Source organism: Sorex fumeus, unplaced genomic scaffold (assembly GCF_029834395.1).
Source record: "Sorex fumeus unplaced genomic scaffold, SorFum_2.1 ptg000003l, whole genome shotgun sequence".
In the NCBI taxonomy this organism is placed as follows: Eukaryota; Metazoa; Chordata; class Mammalia; order Eulipotyphla; family Soricidae; genus Sorex; species Sorex fumeus.
Genome location: NW_026606060.1, coordinates 40,002,627 through 40,020,902, shown reverse-complemented (window position 1 = coordinate 40,020,902; position 18,276 = coordinate 40,002,627). Strand labels below are relative to the sequence as shown.

General features: G+C 38.3%; 1 protein-coding gene across 2 annotated transcripts in view; it reads left to right on the top strand.

Annotated features, from left to right (window-relative positions):
* EEA1 (early endosome antigen 1) overlaps nt 1-18,276 on the top strand; it is a 143,128-nt gene that overhangs the window by 85,215 nt on the left and 39,637 nt on the right. For both annotated transcript variants that reach the window (XM_056115465.1, XM_056115456.1), the window contains 3 exons: nt 2,033-2,236; nt 7,524-7,724; nt 16,361-16,474. In XM_056115465.1, coding sequence (XP_055971440.1) covers nt 2,033-2,236; nt 7,524-7,724; nt 16,361-16,474 — 519 coding nt within the window. The remainder of the gene's footprint in view (nt 1-2,032; nt 2,237-7,523; nt 7,725-16,360; nt 16,475-18,276) is intronic.

Sequence of the window (18,276 nt, the reverse complement as noted above, 5' to 3'; positions counted from 1 at the left end):
GAATTCATAAAGAGAAAATAGCTCATTGAAAATTGAAATAAATGTCTCTGACTGAGAACAGTGGAAATGAAGTCATATCCAAATTGGAAGATGTCAGGAAGCTGGGCACTGGGTAGAGTAGTTTTTTCCCTCTGGAACAATTCTAGGTGATCCTCCTGATGAGTGATTAAACTGTGTTTTGGGTAAGGGTAAGGGTCTAGGAATTAGGATGGTATGAATGTTGATTCAATATGTTAATACTTTATGTATTTTGTATTTCCCAGGAAATTGGCAGAAATTGGGATTGAAAGACTAAATCAGGTCTCAAGTCTTCAGTGAATGAGGTAGGGATTTATAGAAAGCAATGCAGAGTAGAGGGTAGGATAAGGGATTGACATATGCCCCAGTCTAACATGAAGCTTTTACATGAGAGAAAGTTATGTTGAGAAACCGGAAAAGTTTCAACTACTTTAGCTTTCCCAGAGGAATAGATCTACATATGAGGAAAGGTAGATAGGATATAAACATTTTGAAAAGAAGAACCATAATTCAGTTATGACATGGAAATAGATGATTGTTATGGAGAAAAACTTAGGACTTGAACTGTAGTTCCAGAAGAGTCATAGAATGTATATTAGTCACAGGAACAGAGCTTGAAAGCCTTGAAAGCCAGAGAGGTTATATTGCTTTTCACTCTTTTGTGATTTAAATTCAGAGGTATGAGAAACATGTTTGAAAAATAATACAAAGTACTTTAATGTTATGGATTGGAGATGTGACTTTGTGTAAGAGCACTTGTCGTGTGTGTGTGTGTGTGTGTGTGTGTGTGTGTGTGTGTGTGTATCCCTGAGTTTATCCCTGGCACTGCCCCCGAAGCAAAACAAAGCCCAAAACTATAAAATGTTTTTTTAAATTTGCGGTGGTTTCTGGCTTTATTTCAGTATGGTGGTATGTAGGCTATGGTGAGATTTGGAGAAGGGTTGATTAGGACCTTGTTTAAAGTTAAAGACTTTCTTAACTAAATGGCTGAGGAAAAAGCATAGAGTGTGGATTGGACAGTTCCAGAATGTTAATAGACATTGTTGTGGAGGTGGATTATTGCACTGTTTGGTGTAACATTCATACCCTTGATAAAGCAAAAGAAGAGTTATCTCAGTATTTTGATAAGATTCCCATTAGCTTTCATGAGTGTATGGGAGTTAGAATGCAGTCGTTTAATTTTCTCTTCATTCAACCACTGTCTTGGAGTATGTATGCTTTCATTAATTAGGGAATAAAACAAACAAAACTTTTCACCTTCATGCAGCACATAATTTAGTGTAGGTGAAAGGAAGTAGACAACTATGAGGAATAAAAGTTAGATGCTTATGGACCAGAGTGATAGTATAGGAAGTAAGGCATATCAGCTGACCCTGGTTCTATCTCTGGCACTAAATGTACTTCCTGAGCACTGCCAGGGGTTACTCCTAAGCACCACCACCAACAAAAAAGGAAAAATGTTTAGTGTATTAGAAGATAAGTGCTATAGAAGAAAAATGTATCTGATGGAGTATAGAAAAGGGTATAGTTTTATTATATATAATGATCAGGATACATCCAGTTATGAAATGACATTTGAAAAGAATGCCTAACAAAGTATTTATGTCAACTATGAATAGATATTTGAATATGGGATGAGCCTTGTGACTTTCTGGGGTAAGTTTTTCACACAGAAGAAACAATTATTATGAAGCCTCTCAGATGGGCATTTGCTTGATGTGATTAAAGAATAATGAGGAGTCTCATGTATCTGAAATGGGTTATATAAGAAGTAGTGTTAGTGAGGTTTGTGTTAGAATAAGAAAGTGATTAATTGTAGTTTTTTTCTGTTGATAAATTCTAGTTAATTTTCAACAATCTATATATAAGCATACAGTTCTAATTGTCTTAAAATGCAATATTGATTAAAAATTTTAATACTTAAGTCTGAAGTATAAAACTTGTTAATCATTTTATGTTTGAAGAATAGCTTTTCAAGTTGATTCTTAAGGTAGTAGTTTTCAATTCTTTACAGAATGATTTGGAACAAGTACTACGTCAAATTGGTGATAAGGATCAAAAGATACAGAATCTTGAAGCTTTGTTACAGAAGAGTAAAGAAAATACTTCCTTATTAGAAAAGGAAAGAGAAGACCTTTATGCAAAAATTCAGGCTGGTGAAGGAGAAACTGCTGTTCTCAACCAGTTACAAGAGAAAAACCATACATTACAGGAACAGGTGAGCTTGTCAGATGTACTGTATTGCTCAGTTTACTTTTCTTTAGGTGCTTTATTTAAAGTATTTGTTCTTTTTATTATTTTTCAAATAGTATGCATTTTCCCAAATACCATATAATTTACCTTTGAAGTACATGAATTGTTGTTGTTCTAAATGTAAGTTAAGAAATATTTGCCAAGGAAACCACAGTTCACATCTCAGGTTGTAACTTACTACTTATGTGACTGTGAGCAAATAATTTTACCTTGTTAATTCATTTGAAGAACAATGATGTTATTAATACTACATACTTGTCTTGTGGCATTTTGTGACATTTAGAAAAAAGATAAAAACATTCAAGTATTAGTTGCTAAAATTTATTGATAACTTGTAGACTTAGTGGCTACTTACACTTTGATTAATTTGTGTGTTTTGGAATAACATAGCTAATACTAATTTTAATAAGTTGCCATATTGTTTCAAAATTTATTTGTAGTTGTTTAAAATAAATTTAAAGTATTTAGGTTAATACATATTCAAACTGTAAAGAATGGATAATATTTTGAGGGGAAGAATTTTCTGATAGTAGAATAAATTATATGAAGAGAAAATACTGAAACAAAGTAGCAGCAGTCATATCACTTAATTTACATTGGGAAATTTCCCCTCTCAAACTTTGCGTCATGGATTTGCCTCAGTGTCAGGACACATACCTGACATATTGATCATCCCAAGTTTAAACCCTAGTTTAACACGGCCCCTATTTACTGCTGGTATGCAGCTCTAGAGGTCCTCTCCCTACTCCCAGCCCCCCCCCCCCCCCCCCCCCGGGCACTTCTGATTGTAATACAGGTGGCCATCACCACTGCTGGGCCTGAGCATTGAGCTGTCTGATTCAGTTGGTTCAGTATTATCAGGAATGCTCCCTAGACCCTCTGACCACTGCTTTGAAGACACCTCATCTCCCCCCAAAAGTGAATCATGGTTAACAGTTTCATGTACAATTCTTTAGATTATTTTTTAGTTGTGGTTTGACTATAACTTACCATTGTTTACTATATAAAAGGAATAAAGAAAGCCTATCCACTTTTTAAAGGAATAAATTAAGAAAGTAGTTTTTCAAAGTAATCACCAGGAAAAAAATGTATACCTGTGCAGAGGTAAATGTCAACTAGACCAAGTGTGGTTATCATTGTGCAATATATATAATCATTGAATCTTTCTGTTTTCTTTCTGGAACAAATGTAATTTTATGTTAATTATACATCAATGAAAGAAGAGTAAGTTAAAATAAGTCTACACAGTTCTGCTTCTCGTATGTTGAAATAATTCCTATTACCTATTCTAGTTTGGAGCGATAGCACAGCAGATAGGACGTTTGCCTTGCAAGCGCCAGCATGGTGACCCGAGTTCGATTCCTCTGCTCCTCTCGGAGAGCCCAGCAAGCTACCGAGAGGATCTCGCCCGCACGGCAAAGCTTGGCAAGCTACCCATGACATATTCGATATGCCAAACACAGTAACAATTGTCACAATGGGGACGTTACTGGGCCCGCTCGAGCAAATCGATGAACAACGGGAGGACAGTGACATTACCAATTCCACCATAAACAATTAGAAAGTAGACAAAATATTGTGCAGTCACCATTTCCAGACATTGTATAACAGCAGTGTAGGACTTTGCTCCCTGACAGAGAAGAATGAAGTGAGCCTTTGACCACTTTCACAACTTTTGACTTTGAATAACTTTCTAGGCTTTGGTGTAGGTTGGGGGAAGGAAAAGAAAGCACTATTATCTCACTGAACTGAGGAATGAAAGATTGGCACTCAGATTGATTATGATAGCTCTGATTTGCAGGGCAGTTACCATAGAGGAGAAAATAGTTGAGGGCAAAAACTCAGAACTCAGTATAGGGATTCAGTTGAGCCTTTGACTTAATGCATCATAGGGTAGGAGTCTAGGAGGCCAGACCATGAATCAGGGCCAATAGGCAGAAAAATTACCTGACCTCACGGGATTGGTACATATTGGTGGTCTTGATAGTAAGAGAGAAAAGACATAATTAGATTCTTGGTACATTGAGTAGAAACCCAAGAAATGTCATGATTTAGGAGTAAATCTGAACTGTCTACTGCCCAGGCAAACTGCCCGGGCAAAACATATAAGGAAGCTCCTAAAGGAACCAGCTGAACCACTACTATATAACTGCCTCCTGGCATAATGCTCAGTAGTCTTTCAAGGAGTGTAACTGAATCAAAAACCATCATAAGTCCACGGTCCACGGTCCTCCCGTTGTTCATTGATTTGCTCTAGCGGGCCCAGTAACGTCTCCTTTGTGAGACTTGTTGTTACTGTGTTTGGCATATTGAATACGTCACGGGTAGCTTGCCAGGCTCTCCGAGAGGGGCAGAGGAATCGAACTCGGGTCGGCCATGTTGGCTGTGTGCAAGGCAAATGCCCTACCCGCTGTGCTATTGCTCCAGCCCATCATAAGTATAGAAAAAAATTTCTAGATGCAGCTAAAAATATTTCTAGAGTTCTTGTGTTAGATTTGTTAGACCTTGAGTTTGGTATTCAGAATGTAAAACAAACAAACAAAAAAAAAAACATGGAAAAGAAAATAGAGGAAAGAGAAATTATTAAGCTTCTGAAAAAACAGAAAATGTGAGCAATAAGCAAAAGAAAAGGCATTCAATGAAATAGACCCTTAAATGAGAAATGATACAATCCTAAATCTATGCATCTTAAAATATATTTAAAACAATATATTTAAATTTAATCTTTTTAAAATATACTTAAGGACACAAAAGGACTAGAGAAGTAATGGAAAGAGAAATTTAAGAGGTAAAATAATCTAAATAAAATTTTATCAGATTATTTAATGAGATAGAAAATAATATTGGTGTATATTTAGACAAGTTAATTGAAACTGTTGAAAATGAAGAACAGAAAGCTGGGGGAAGAAATCAGTGCTTTAGTCACTAAATTGACAGTATCATTGATTAGTACGTAAACCCAGAATTCAAAAAGTGGAACATATTCCTAGTTCAATACGCTAGAGAAATATCAGAAGAATGACATGTACATTTTACAATACAGAAATGAAAGCAAAGACCCAGGCTGGAAAAAAAATTGATGCACTTATATCTGATAATTAAGAAATATTCAGAATAGAGGCTGGAGCAATAGTACAATGGGTAGGGCATTTGCCTTGCACACGGCCAACCTGAGTTCAATCCCCAGTATCCCAGATGTTCCTCAATCACTGCCAGTAGTAATTCCTGAGTGCATAGCCAGAGGTAACTCCTGAGCATTGCGGGGTATGACCCAAGAAAGCAAAAAACCAACCAAACAAGAAATACTCGGAATATATGAAGAATTTTTGCTATTTTGATAACTAATTAGTTGTCTGGTATTAAAAATGAATGGAGGGTACTGACTGTAGAGGGGCCTGAATAAAGTTTCTGTGGTCATTACAATTTCTGTGTTGTTATGGTAATAGTTTGATGAGTGTTTAACAAGTTGAATAATCTAGGGGTGAATTTTTTTTTATATTGTAAGAGTACTGCCATTTATTCAGCCATTGATTAAGCTGATTGAATTTGGCATGAACTCCACTATCTGTAGTATTGTCCTCCTGTTGTTCATCGATTTGCTTGAGCAGGCACCAGTAATGTCTCTATTGTGAGACTTGTTATTTTTTTTGGCATATCGAATACGCCACGGGGAGCTTGCTAGCCTCTGCTGTGTGGGCGGGATACTCTTGGTAGCTTGACAGGCTCTCTGAGACGGATGAAGGAATCCAATATGGGTCGGCCACGTGCAAAGCAAATATTCTATCCACTGTGCTATTGCTCCAGCTCATGCACTCCACATCACTTTTTTTTAGTTCAGAATGTTTAATTAATTTTATTATTTTATTATTATTTCCCTCACCCCTTTTTTGATTCACCGTGAGATACAGTTACGAAGCTTTCATGTTTAAGCTTCAGTCATACAATCATCAAACACTTCCCTTCACTAGTGCACATTTTCTGCTACCAAAATTCCCAGTATTTCCCCTCCCCCACTCATTCCAACCCTACCCCTGCCTGTGTGGCAGATAATTTCTCCCATAATCTCTTTCTACTTTGGTTACATTCGATATTTTGACGCCAGTCACTCTACCACTCAAATCTGCTGAAAAGCACTGCTAGATGATTTGTTTTGTATTACTTGTTATAGACAGAATATAATGTCCAAGAAATTCTGTGTCGTTCTCTTCTGCTTTAGTTTATAGTCTCTGGGTCTTGTCCATTGATGAGATTACATGGCACTGGGGGCAGTTTGTGGGTATGACTGCCAAGCTTCTGGAAAACTTGGGACCTTGGGGGAGGAAGCCCAGTCCCCATCCAAGCAGGCTTGGGGATCTCAGTCACAGGTTCCCTCATACCTCGGTTTTTGTGCTGGTCCGCTCTTGGGTGAAGTTCATCCCGTCTTGGTGAGTCTTGTCCCCTCTTGGGTGAGACTTCTCTGTGTGAAGAGTGGCCTTGTGCATGCCGGAGGTTGGGTTCTGGAGGTTTTCGGCTCTCAGGGTTCTGCTTGGGGCAGGGAAGGAAACTCAACCTGCCCCCCTCCAAGGTGCCCCAGTGAAGACAGCCAGGTGTGGGGTCAGGACATTCTGCAGTGTTCTCTTCCGGAAGCTTTAGTTTATAGTCTGTGGGTCTTGGCCGATGATGAGATTACACAGTGCTGGGGGCAGTTTGTGGGTGTGACTTCTAAGCTACTGGAAAACTAGGGACCTGGGAGGAGGAAGCCTAGACCTGATCCAGGTGGGCTTGGAGATCTCAGTCACGGGTTTCTACTTTTTATGGGTGAATTTTATCTCAATAAAGCTTATAAGTCATAACTCAGTAGGGATGGTATACAATTAAAGTCTGTAAATTTGATATTATTTCCTATAGTTTAGGTTTGCTTGAGTGGACACCAGTAATTTCTCCACTGTGATACTTGTCGTTACTGTTTTTGGCATATTGAATATGTCACAGATAGCTTGCCAGGCTTTGTTGTGAGGGCGGGATACTCTTGGTAGCTTGCTGGGCTCTCTGAGAGGTGTGGAGAAATCGAACCCAGGTCGGCTGCATGCAAGGCAAACGCCCTACCCGCTGTGCTATCATATATTTAATTTTGGGAAGATATAAAAAGTTTTTTTTGTAAAAAATTTGAGATAATATCTGTTAACTTTGATTTTCATGGTGTTTAAATCATAATTTCTTTGTTCTGATTATATCATTTGTGACCTTTATAATTAGTCTTGTTTGTTTGGTAGGTAACTCAACTAATGGAGAAGCTGAAAAATCAATCAGAAAGCCATAAACAAGCCCAGGAAAATTTACATGACCAGGTGCAGGAGCAGAAGGCACATCTGAGAGCAGCACAAGACCGTGTCCTTTCCCTGGAAACTAGTTCCAATGAATTAAGCAGTCAGCTGAATGAGAGCAAAGAGAAGGTCTCCCAGCTTGAAATACAGGTAATTTGGAAATATGCAAATGAACATCAGTTTTCATCAAGAAGCACCAGTTTCATACCATTAAATGTTTAAGTTCTCCATAATTCTCCTTTTTCTTTTGTCTCACTTCTGCTACCTCCCTCTTCTTATTAATAGAATCAAAAATAATAATAGAGATTGTTTCTAATAGTTGGCTAAACTTTCTTGCTTACCTATCTGCTCCATCCTGTTCTAATAAGCTAATTCCTGAAAGCTTTTCTCTTTTCTTTGCTATCATGAAATACTTGTTATTTTTGAGTTTCAGATCAGTCTGATTTTAGATAAAATTTCCATGTTAAATATTTTTCAGCTTTTTATTTATTTATTTATTTATTTATTTTTATGTAGGAGTACTGCTATTTATTCAGCCACTGATTAGCTGATTGAATTGTGCATGAACTCCACCTTTTTTTTTCATTTTTTATAATTTTATTTATTGAATCACCATGAGAGCAGTTACAAAGCTTTTGGGTCTAAGTCTCGGTCATACAGTGAAACACCCATACCTTCACCAGTGCCCATTCTCCACCCCCGAAAATCCCAGTATACCCCCATCCCTCACCCTCCCACTACCTGTGGGGCAGATGATTTCCACATTACTCTCTCTCTACTTTGATCACTTTCAATATTTCGACACCAGACCCACCATTATTATTTGAGATTTTACCCCAGCACTCAGATCTGCTGAAAAGGCAACAGTAGACAATTTGTGTTCTATTGCTGGTTATGAATAACATATGATGTCGTGTGGCTGCAGTAGGGCCGTGTGATTTTGAAATTTCGAAATTTTAACACTTAAATCTGGAGGGATTTCTGCCAAAAGCCGCTGGGTTTTGAGATTTGTTTCTAAGTCTCTGGGATCAAGGCTGTTAAGCAGCTTGATCAGGACCCAGAGAGGCCGTTCATGGGTGATGACTTGGGGCCTCGTTGGGGTGGGGAGGACAGGCCCGGCTCCACCCCCATCCCGTGAGGCCCAACAAGTTTCGTCACTGCGGGCCCAAGCCTGACTGTCCAATGGCCTCTGGAGGATGACGGCCACCGAGCTGCCAGGAGGAAGCAGGCGGAGGGATAGCACCCTTTCCCCTCTGGGGTGGCTTGGCGACAGTAACCTACTGCGGGGTCTGGACGTATTTCTGCCAAAAGCCGCTGGGTTTCGAGATTTGTTTCTGAGTCTCTGGGATCATGGCCATTAAGCAGCTTGATCAGGAGCCAGAGAGGCCGTTCGTGGGCGATGACTTGGGGTCTCGTTGGGGTGGGGAGGACAGGCACGGCTCCACCCCCATCCTGTGAGGCCCAAAATGTCTCATCACTGTGGGCCCAGACCTGACTATCCAATGGCCTCTGGAAGTTGACGGCCACTGAGCCGCCAAGGGGGAGCAGGCGGATGGACAACACCCTTTCCCTGCTGGGGTGGCCCGACGACAGTAACCTACTGTGGGGTCCAGATGCATTTCTGCCAAAAGCTGCTGGGTTTCGAGATTTGTTTCTGAGTCTGGGATCAAGGCCGTTAAGCAGCTTGATCAGGAGACAGACCGTTCGTGGGTGATGACTTGGGGTCTCGTTGGGGTGGGGAGGACATTTTACAGCTTTTTAAAATCTTCATACATTTCATATAAAAGTTTCCTATCAGTTGTTACTGCTAGAACAATGACTGCGGGTCACACACCCTTGTTTTGGCTTGCTGGGATACTGTACTTTAGTTGTAGTGTTCATATGAACACTTGCCAAAGTCTCACTCATCCATTTGGTGCCTGTGCATATTCTGAATGTAATGCTCACCGAAGATTGCTCATCAACACATGTGCCGGCTCAAGGCCACTCAACTTGCCGTAGCCTTGCCACATCTTTTTGTTGCTGACTTGACCCTACTTCCTTAGAGTACCATGTGGTGCTGGGGATGTAACTTAAGTCCTCAGCATGCAGGGCAAATACTTCATCCACATTGAATTATCTCTCTGACCCTATAGGATTTATTTTCAAAATATCTTTCATATGGCTGTATTCTGTTATCTTATTTATTTTAGAGTTCAGTATATCAGTCTTGTTCAGTTGAGTGAGTTTAATCATGAAGTGGGAATTAGGACTTTTTCTTTTAAATTTTAAACCCCATGGTTTACAAAATGGTTAATGGTAGGATTTAATGCATACAACATTCTAGCACCACATCCTCCACCAGAGCGTTCACTTGCCTCCATCATTGTCCCAGTGTTCCTTCTCCTCCCTGCCCTCAGGCTTCCTGCCACAGACCAGTTTTTGTTTTCTATTGCCTCTGAACATTTGTTACTCCCTTATTAAGGGCAACTTTCCTTCTCATCATTAAATTCTTGTTCTAAAGAAGTTATAGAACATTTCTACCTTCATCTTATTTTGTGAAGAAAATTCTATGACAAAAAGTATAAAATAAATATAACTGATGTACTTATTAGAAGTTCCAAAAGAGAATACAGTTTTTTTTAAAGTATAGAGTAATAAGTTAGATGAGTTATGTGAGAGCTCAGTGTGTGGTGTATAATTTAAGAGAGGGAGGGGGAAAAAAGAGATTGGAGGAAGGGAGTATGAATGAATGAATAAATAGGGTAGTCTTTGATTTTTTTTGCATCACAGGTGCCTTCTTTGTCCAGAATGGTCACCCTGCCACTGCTATTTATTTGAAAACTAATTCTTATAATAAGATCAATTAAAAAATTATGATCATTGCTTTATAACCTTTATAGTAAAGTCTTATTTTTCAGAAGTTCCTGAAAATGTTTTCAATTTTCCAGTTTCCTAAGCTTTATTTTTTTAAATTATTATTAGTGAAACACCATGAGGTACAGCTGTGAACTTACAAGTATTTGTGCTTGGGTTTCAGTTATACAATGATCGAGTACCCATCCCTCCACCAGTGCCCATTTTTCACCACCACTGATCCCAGTATCCCTCCCACTCCCCAATCCCACCGACCCACACTGCCTCTGTGGCAGGGCATTCCTTTTTGTTCTCTCTCTCCTTTTGGGTGCTGTGGTTTGCAAAAAAAGGCATTCAGTGGCAGTCATGTTCGGTCTATAGTCTACTTTCAGCATGCTTCTCCCGTCTTGGGAGGATCCTCCCAACACCCTTTATTTGGTGCTCCCTTCTCTATCTGAGCTGCCTTTCCCCCTATCATGTGCAGCTGCCATGAGTGTGAACCTCCTGGTACTTATCCTGACTATTCTTGGGTGTCAGTCTCCTATTTTGTTACTTTATATTCCCCAGATGAATGCAGTCTTTGTCCCTCTCTTTCTGACTCATTTCGCTTAGCATGATACTTTCCATGTAATACCACTTGATGTAAATTTCATGATTTCATCTTTTCTAACAGCTACATAGTACTCCATTGTGTACTATGATGTACCAAAGTTTCCGTAACCAGTCATCTGCTCTGAGACACTCGGGTTTTTTCCAGATTTTGGCTGTTGTGAACAGTGCAGCAATGAACATAGAAATGCAGATGTATTTCGATTGTACTTTTTTGCCTCTCTGGGATATACTCCCAGATGTGGTATTGCTGGGTCAAATGGGAACTCAATTTCTAATTTTTTGAGAATCCACCATACTGTTTTCCAAAAGGGCTGAACCATCAACATTCCCACCAGCAGTGAAGGAGGGTCCCTTTCCCGCCACATCCGCACCAACACCAGTTGCTTTTTTTTTTGGATGTGGGCCAGTCTCTGTGATGTGAGAGGATATCTCATTGTTATTTTGATCTGCATCTCCCTGATGATTAGTGATGTAGAGCATTTTCGCATGTGCCTTTTTGCCATTCAGATTTCTTCTTTGAGAAAGTTTCTGTTCATTTCACCATCCCCTTTTTTGATGGGGTTGGATGTTTTCTTCTTGTGGGGGTCAACCAGTACATTGTATATCCTTGATATCAACCCGTTGTCAGATGTGTATTGGGCGAATATCCTTTCCCATTCTGTAGACTGTCTTTGTATTTTGGTCACTGTTTCTTTGGTAGTGCAGAAGCTTCTTAGTTTAAGATAGTCACCATCCTTGCATCCCCGGGATGAATCCCTCTTGGTCATGGTGTATGATCTTTTTGATAAGTTGTTGAATTCTATTTGCTATTATTTTGTTGAGAATCTTCATATCTGTATTCATCAGGGATATTGGCCTGTAGTTTTCTTTTCTTGTGGTATCTTTGTTTCCTTTTGGTATTAGAGATATGGGCTTCAAAGAAACTGTTTGGGAGAGTTTCTGTTTCTTCAATTTCATGGAAAATCTTGAGAAGAACTGGCAATAGGTCCTCTTTAAATGTTTGGAAAAATTCGCTAGTGAATCCATCAGAACCTGGGCTTTTGTTTTTGGGAAGACTTTTGATTACAGTTTCAATTTCCTTGATGTTAATAGGACTATTCAAGTACTCTATATCTTTGGTTCAGCCTTGGGAGATTATAGGAATCCAGGAATTTATCTATTTCTTCTAGGTTCTCTTGTTTCAAAGTGGTCTCTGATGCTGATGATCTTTCGAATTTCTGTGGTTTCTGTTGTGGTATTCCCCTTCTCATTTCTGATTCAGTTTATTAGGGTTTTTTCTCTCTCTCTTTCTTTGTGAGTCTTGCTAGTGGTTTATCTATCTTGTTTATTTTCTCGAAGAACCAGCTATTGGTTTCATTGATCTTTCACATTGTTTCTTTTGGTTTCCATGTCATTGATTTCTGCTCTAAGTTTTATGATATCTTACCTTCTGCCCAATTTGGGCTCTTTCTGTTGATCCTTTTCTAAGATCTTGAGGTGTGTAGTAAAGTTGGTTATGTGCACCATTTCTTCCTTCCTGAGAAATGTTTGCAGAGCTATAAATTTTCTCCTTGACATGGCATTAGCTGCCTGCCGTAGGTTCTGGTAGCTTGTGTCTTCATTCTCATTTTTTTCCAGGTATCTTTTGATTTCGTCTTTGACTTCCTTCCTGACCCACTTGTTGTTCAACATTGAGTTGTTTAATTTCCAGGTATTTGATTTGGTTCTCCTTGTCTATGTGTGATTCACGTCTACTCTCAGTGCATCGTGGTCTGAAAAGATTGTTGATACTATGTCTATCTTCCTGATTCTGTTGAGGTATGTTTTGTGGACTAGCACTTGGTCTGTTTTGGAAAATGTTTCGTGTGCACTGGAGAAGAATGTGTCTTTTTACGTTTTTGGCTGTAAAGCCCTGTATAGGTCAATAAGCCCTCTCTCTTCTGTTTCTTCCTTCAAAGCCAATGTTTCCTTGCTGAATTTTGTTCTTGTTGATCTATCCAGAGGTGATAAGGCGATGTTGAAGTCTCCGGCTACTATTGTATTGCTAGCAATGCCCTCCTTAAAATCTTTTAGCAGTTGTTTTTAAATATTTAGCTGTTCCTTCATTAGGTGCGTATACATTTAAGAGTGTGATTTCTTTCTGTTGTATGTATCCCTTGATGAATAGAAAATGGCCTCCACTGTCCCTTCTAATCTTCTTCAACCTGAAATTTATGTTGTTGGTTACTAATGTGGCCACCCCAGCTTTTTTGATGGAGCTGCTTGCTTGCAGGATTGTTTTCCATCCTTTAACTTTGAGGCGATGTTTAATCTGGCTGTTCAGATGAGTTTCTTGTAAGCAACAGAATGTTGGATTCTGTCTCTGAATCCGTTTTGCCACTCTGTGTCTCTTAATTGGTGAATTTAGACCATTGACGTTGAGAAAGATTATTGTTATGGGGTTTTGTGCCATCTTTCTGTAAGGATTTGTTGTGGTTGTAGGGTTTGTCTTGTCTTATAGCACCCCCTTTAGCCCTTCTTTTAGGTTTGGTTTTTGAGTCTCTGAAGTTCCTGAACTGCTGTTTATCCAGAAAATGTGTACCGTTCCTTCGAGTATAAGTGAGAGTTTATAGCTGGATAGAGTATTCTTGGTCAAGAATTCATTTCAGTGATTTTTTTCACTATATCCCACCATTGCTTTTGGGCTTGGAGGTTTTCCTCTGATAGGTCTGCTGTGAATAAAGGGTGCTCCTTTGTATGTGATTTCCTTCTTTGACCTTGCTGCTTGCAGTATTGTATCTCTATCGGTGGTATCCATGACTCTAACTATAATATGTCTTGGAGTGTATTTGTTAGGGTCTCTTTTAGCTGGCACCCTTCGGGCTCCTTGAATCTGAATGGCTGCATCATCCAGTTTTGGGAACTTTTCAGCAATGATTTGTTCAACCGTGGCTTTTTCATTGAGATTGTTTCCCTGGCCTTCTGGTACTCTAATGATCCTAATGTTGTTCCTCTTGGAATTGTCTCCTAGGACTCTGATTCGTTCTAGAGCTATTTTGAGATCCTTGCCATTTTTTGTTGTTGCCTGTAGGCTTGATGCAGCTGATCTTCTAGCTCACTGATTCTGTCTTCAGCTGTGGTCATTCTACTCTTGAGGGCATAGACTGATTTTTTATTTCATCTACAAAATTTTTGATTTGTGACATTTCTGTGCATAGCTTTCCAAGTTCTGCTCTCATTTCTTCCCGTAATTTCTTGATTGTTTCTCTCATGTCCTTTAATTTACTTGGATATCTGTCTCACTGTTTTCATTGAGTTCATTGAACATCTTCATTACTTCATATCTGAATTTTTTCTCAGAGGGGTTCCTTAGGTTAGTAGCACCTACTGAGGCTTCTGGACTCTTTTCATTGTTCTCCCCTCATGGTGAGGATTTGCATTGTTTCTTCATGTTCTTGTGGAGGTATGGAGACTGAGATGTAATACAAAATTGTTCGATATAGAAAAACTACCTGCGGCTAAGTCCTGGGTTTGAATCACTTACCTGGGGTTGGAGAAAGACCAGGCACAGCGTTGGGGACGAACAGGAAGAGGCTCAGGGATGGAGAGCATCCCAGGGTCCTAGAGGATGCCTGGGGCGCCTTCTCAGGAAAAGCCAAGTCCTGGGTTCGAGTCACTGCCCTGGGGGTGAAAAAAGGCTGTTTTCTAAGCTTTTTATAAAAAATAACTTCTTTGATTGGATCTATGATTTTCTTTTAAGAGTTAAGGCTGTTAACAACTTCTAATGCTTTAATGAGTGTTATTAGGGTGTCAGCTTGAAATAGTAAGCCAAAGAGAATTACCTGTTACCAGTTTTCTTTATAAACATCAAATGAAGGTACTTACGGTAATTTCCCCTCCTGGAGTGTGTTTGTGATTTTCGTGTTGTTTTTCTTTTGGGGCTACACTCAGCTTAGTATTTGGGGGGTGTTCCTGTTGTGTCTGGGGAAACATGTAGTGCCAGAGTGTGAATGTGCAAGCTAAGACTGTAGTCTACCCATTTTATGTGATTCTTCAGATTTGGAACACACATTTTTGATCCTGGCTTTTAGGCTGTTAGCATTCCTCTGGTTTGACCTTATCATGATAATGTCAAGGTAAATTATGTTCAAACTTTATAGCTTGCATTGATTGGTCTCTTTACTGTTCTTATTCAAATTCTGTAATGCAGAAGTTGCAACAATGCTATTGAACTTTACTGCCATGTCTAAACTTACTATAACAATGAGGCTGGCAGAGAGACTGGTTATATGAATAGCTATATTATTTTTCTTTGATCAGAAGCATTTTTAGATGAAGGTAAAACAAATGAGATTAGTACTTCAACCTCTAAAATTTTTTCACATTTTAGCATGACTTTGAAAAGACCAAATTTGTTGAAACTATCTGTTTTTAAAATCATGAGTAATCACCATGGATTAAATAGTTTATAATTAAAACAATTATTTAGATGAAACACTGTAGGTACCAGTTACCATAGATTTATTAGACACTATTAAAAGTATAGATTCATTTACTTTTCTCTTTTTATTCTGTGTAGATATGTATAGTTAATTGTAGCCTTTTTAATATAAAAAATTAAAATACTTGAGATTCTCTGAATATTCCTTTTGTTTTAAATTACCCCATAGTTGAACCTTTGATTTCTTTTTTATTCATCAACCAGTTAAAAAAAGTTCCTTTTCTTAAGATTATTTGGTTTAAAATACGTTTATCTTTTTGTATGTTTCATGCTAGTGCAAAACCTATTTAAACACTTTTGATAGTAAAGGTTTATTTTATTTAGTCTTTTTAAAAGTCCCTTATTTCTAATGTGTTATATTTTGACTTTTTATAAGCATCAGAATTAAAACCTTTCAAATGAGAATAACAGAGGAATAACTGAATTAACTTAATTTCTTTGATTTGAATTAGAATTCTGGAATTCTTATTATTTTTGGAATTTCTTTGCATAATTACTTACTATTATTAGAATAGATAAATTTCATATACCCCCCCCCTTTGAAAATATAATCCTATTTTCATCAAGAAAGGTATCCTTTCTTTCTTAGCAAAGAAAGAAAATATTTTGGTGTCATGTAAGTACATCTTTTCTTCATTTATCTAAACATTTATTAGGACTCTTTTACCCTACTCATTCTTCCATGGGGGATTATCATATGCATAATTTTCATAGTGTCTTAATTCTTAGTTTATTTTTTAAAAGAACTTAATTAAAAAAGATAATTAGTCACAGAAGCATTATAGTACAAAGAATCTCAGTAAATAAAAAAGATTTTTTAAAAGAAAGGTGAAATGTAGAACTAAGTATGTTATTACTTTACCTGTAAACTTTGTTGCAGATTAAAGCCAAAACTGAATTATTATTATCAGCGGAAGCAGCAAAAACTGCGCAAAGAGCAGATCTTCAAAATCATTTGGACACTGCCCAAAATGCATTACAAGATAAACAGCAGGTAGGGGAATCTGATGCACTTTTGTGTCATATTCTAGTGCTTTGTAAGATAAATTATTTGCCTGTGTATAAAAGTACTACCTCGTTTTATATCATCTTGTAATAAATTTGCTTATTTGCCTTAATTTCTCCCTGAGTTCAAAACTCATTTAGCAGTTTGAGTAGTAATTGTAGGCATCAGATGGAAATAAAAACATCAACTTTAGTTTTGATAGAGCTCAACTTGTATGTGACTCGGATTGGGCTTTCTAATATTGTATTCCTCCCATAGATTAGAAATGTCAAATCCATGTTTAATGTCAAGTCCACTTGAAATATTTTCTCTTAATTGTTGAATTGTTGCCTATCCCATCCATTGCTGATAATTGGGAAGGGGAGCTAGACTTCCAAGCCTGTTTTCAGTAGCTAGGCTTGCCGTGTCTCAGATATGCAAACTACTTGGAACCAGAAGAGAACCATGTATTCTATCTCAAGAATAAAAATTTGTCTGTATTTTATTAACACTGGGAGGACTAGAAATAGTGTATAAGAACAAGTCAGTTTTATTCATTGTTTAAATACTTAGACTCACTTTTAGTATACTATCCTAAGGTAATAATCATAGCTTTAAAGATCATAATTAATACATGAATTAATTAAATGTGAGAATTTAGTAAGAATTTAATCTAAAATTTAATCTAAAATTTTGACTTATAATCAAAATAGACCATTTGACTATAAGTGGTCTATAATGAATACTCTCTCGGTAGCTTGCCAGGCTCTCTGAGAGGGGCAGAGGAATCGAACCTGGCTCGGCCGGGAAGTCACTGCACGCAAGACAAATGCCCTACTGCTGTGCTATTTTGTTGGTCTATATTAATAAAATGGAAATTTATATAAACATGTATAAGTATATTTTAGAAAATTTTTAAAAGTTTTAGAAAGTCATGGGACAGTTATCAAAGTAAAACAGTGACTATCAGTGCTGGATTTACTAGTAACTTTTAATTTGTTCTTCTGTACAATTGATTTTCTCGAGCGGGCCCAGTAACGTCTCCATTGGAGACTTTGTTGTTACTGTGTCTGGCATATCGAATACTCTCGGTAGCTTGCCGGGCTCTCCGAGAGGGGCGGAGGAATCGAACTCGGGTTGGCCATGTTGGCTGCGTGCAAGGCAAACACCCTATCATAGATGTAGTCACTATATTCTTAAATATTATTATCATTATTATTATTATTTTGAATCACTGTGAGATAGTTACAAAACTTCCGTGTTTGAGATTCAGCTGTACAATGATTGAACACCCATCCAGTGCACACTTTCCACCACCAGAGTCCCCAGTATGTCCTCCCCCATCCCAGTCCCCACTCTGCCTCCATGGCAGGCAGTTTCCCCAATATTCTCTCTCTATTTTTGGGCATTATCTTTTGCTCGAGTTTTCCCATCACCATTCAAGTTTGCCTACCAGGGGCAAATGCTAGATCATTTACTGTCCATTGCTCATTTTGAATATCAAGGGTGCCATGGCTGCACACTTCTGGAATCCTAGATTGTAAATGGTTGGGTTCCAGAGACATTTCTATGGGGCACTAATCCATAGATGGGGAGAGTGCACCTGCTTCATCTGGGGTGCCCCAATGAAATTGGTTCAGTATGGGGCCTAGAGGGATCTCTGGCTCTATGGTGTCTTCCGGGACTTGCTGCTTTGTCTCTGGTTTTTGATCTCTTTCAAGATTTATTTATGGGTCTCTGAAACAACACCAGTAATAGAGTTTATAGGGTGGTGCTGGAGTTGGTTTTTGGGGGTGACTGCCAGTGCTTCC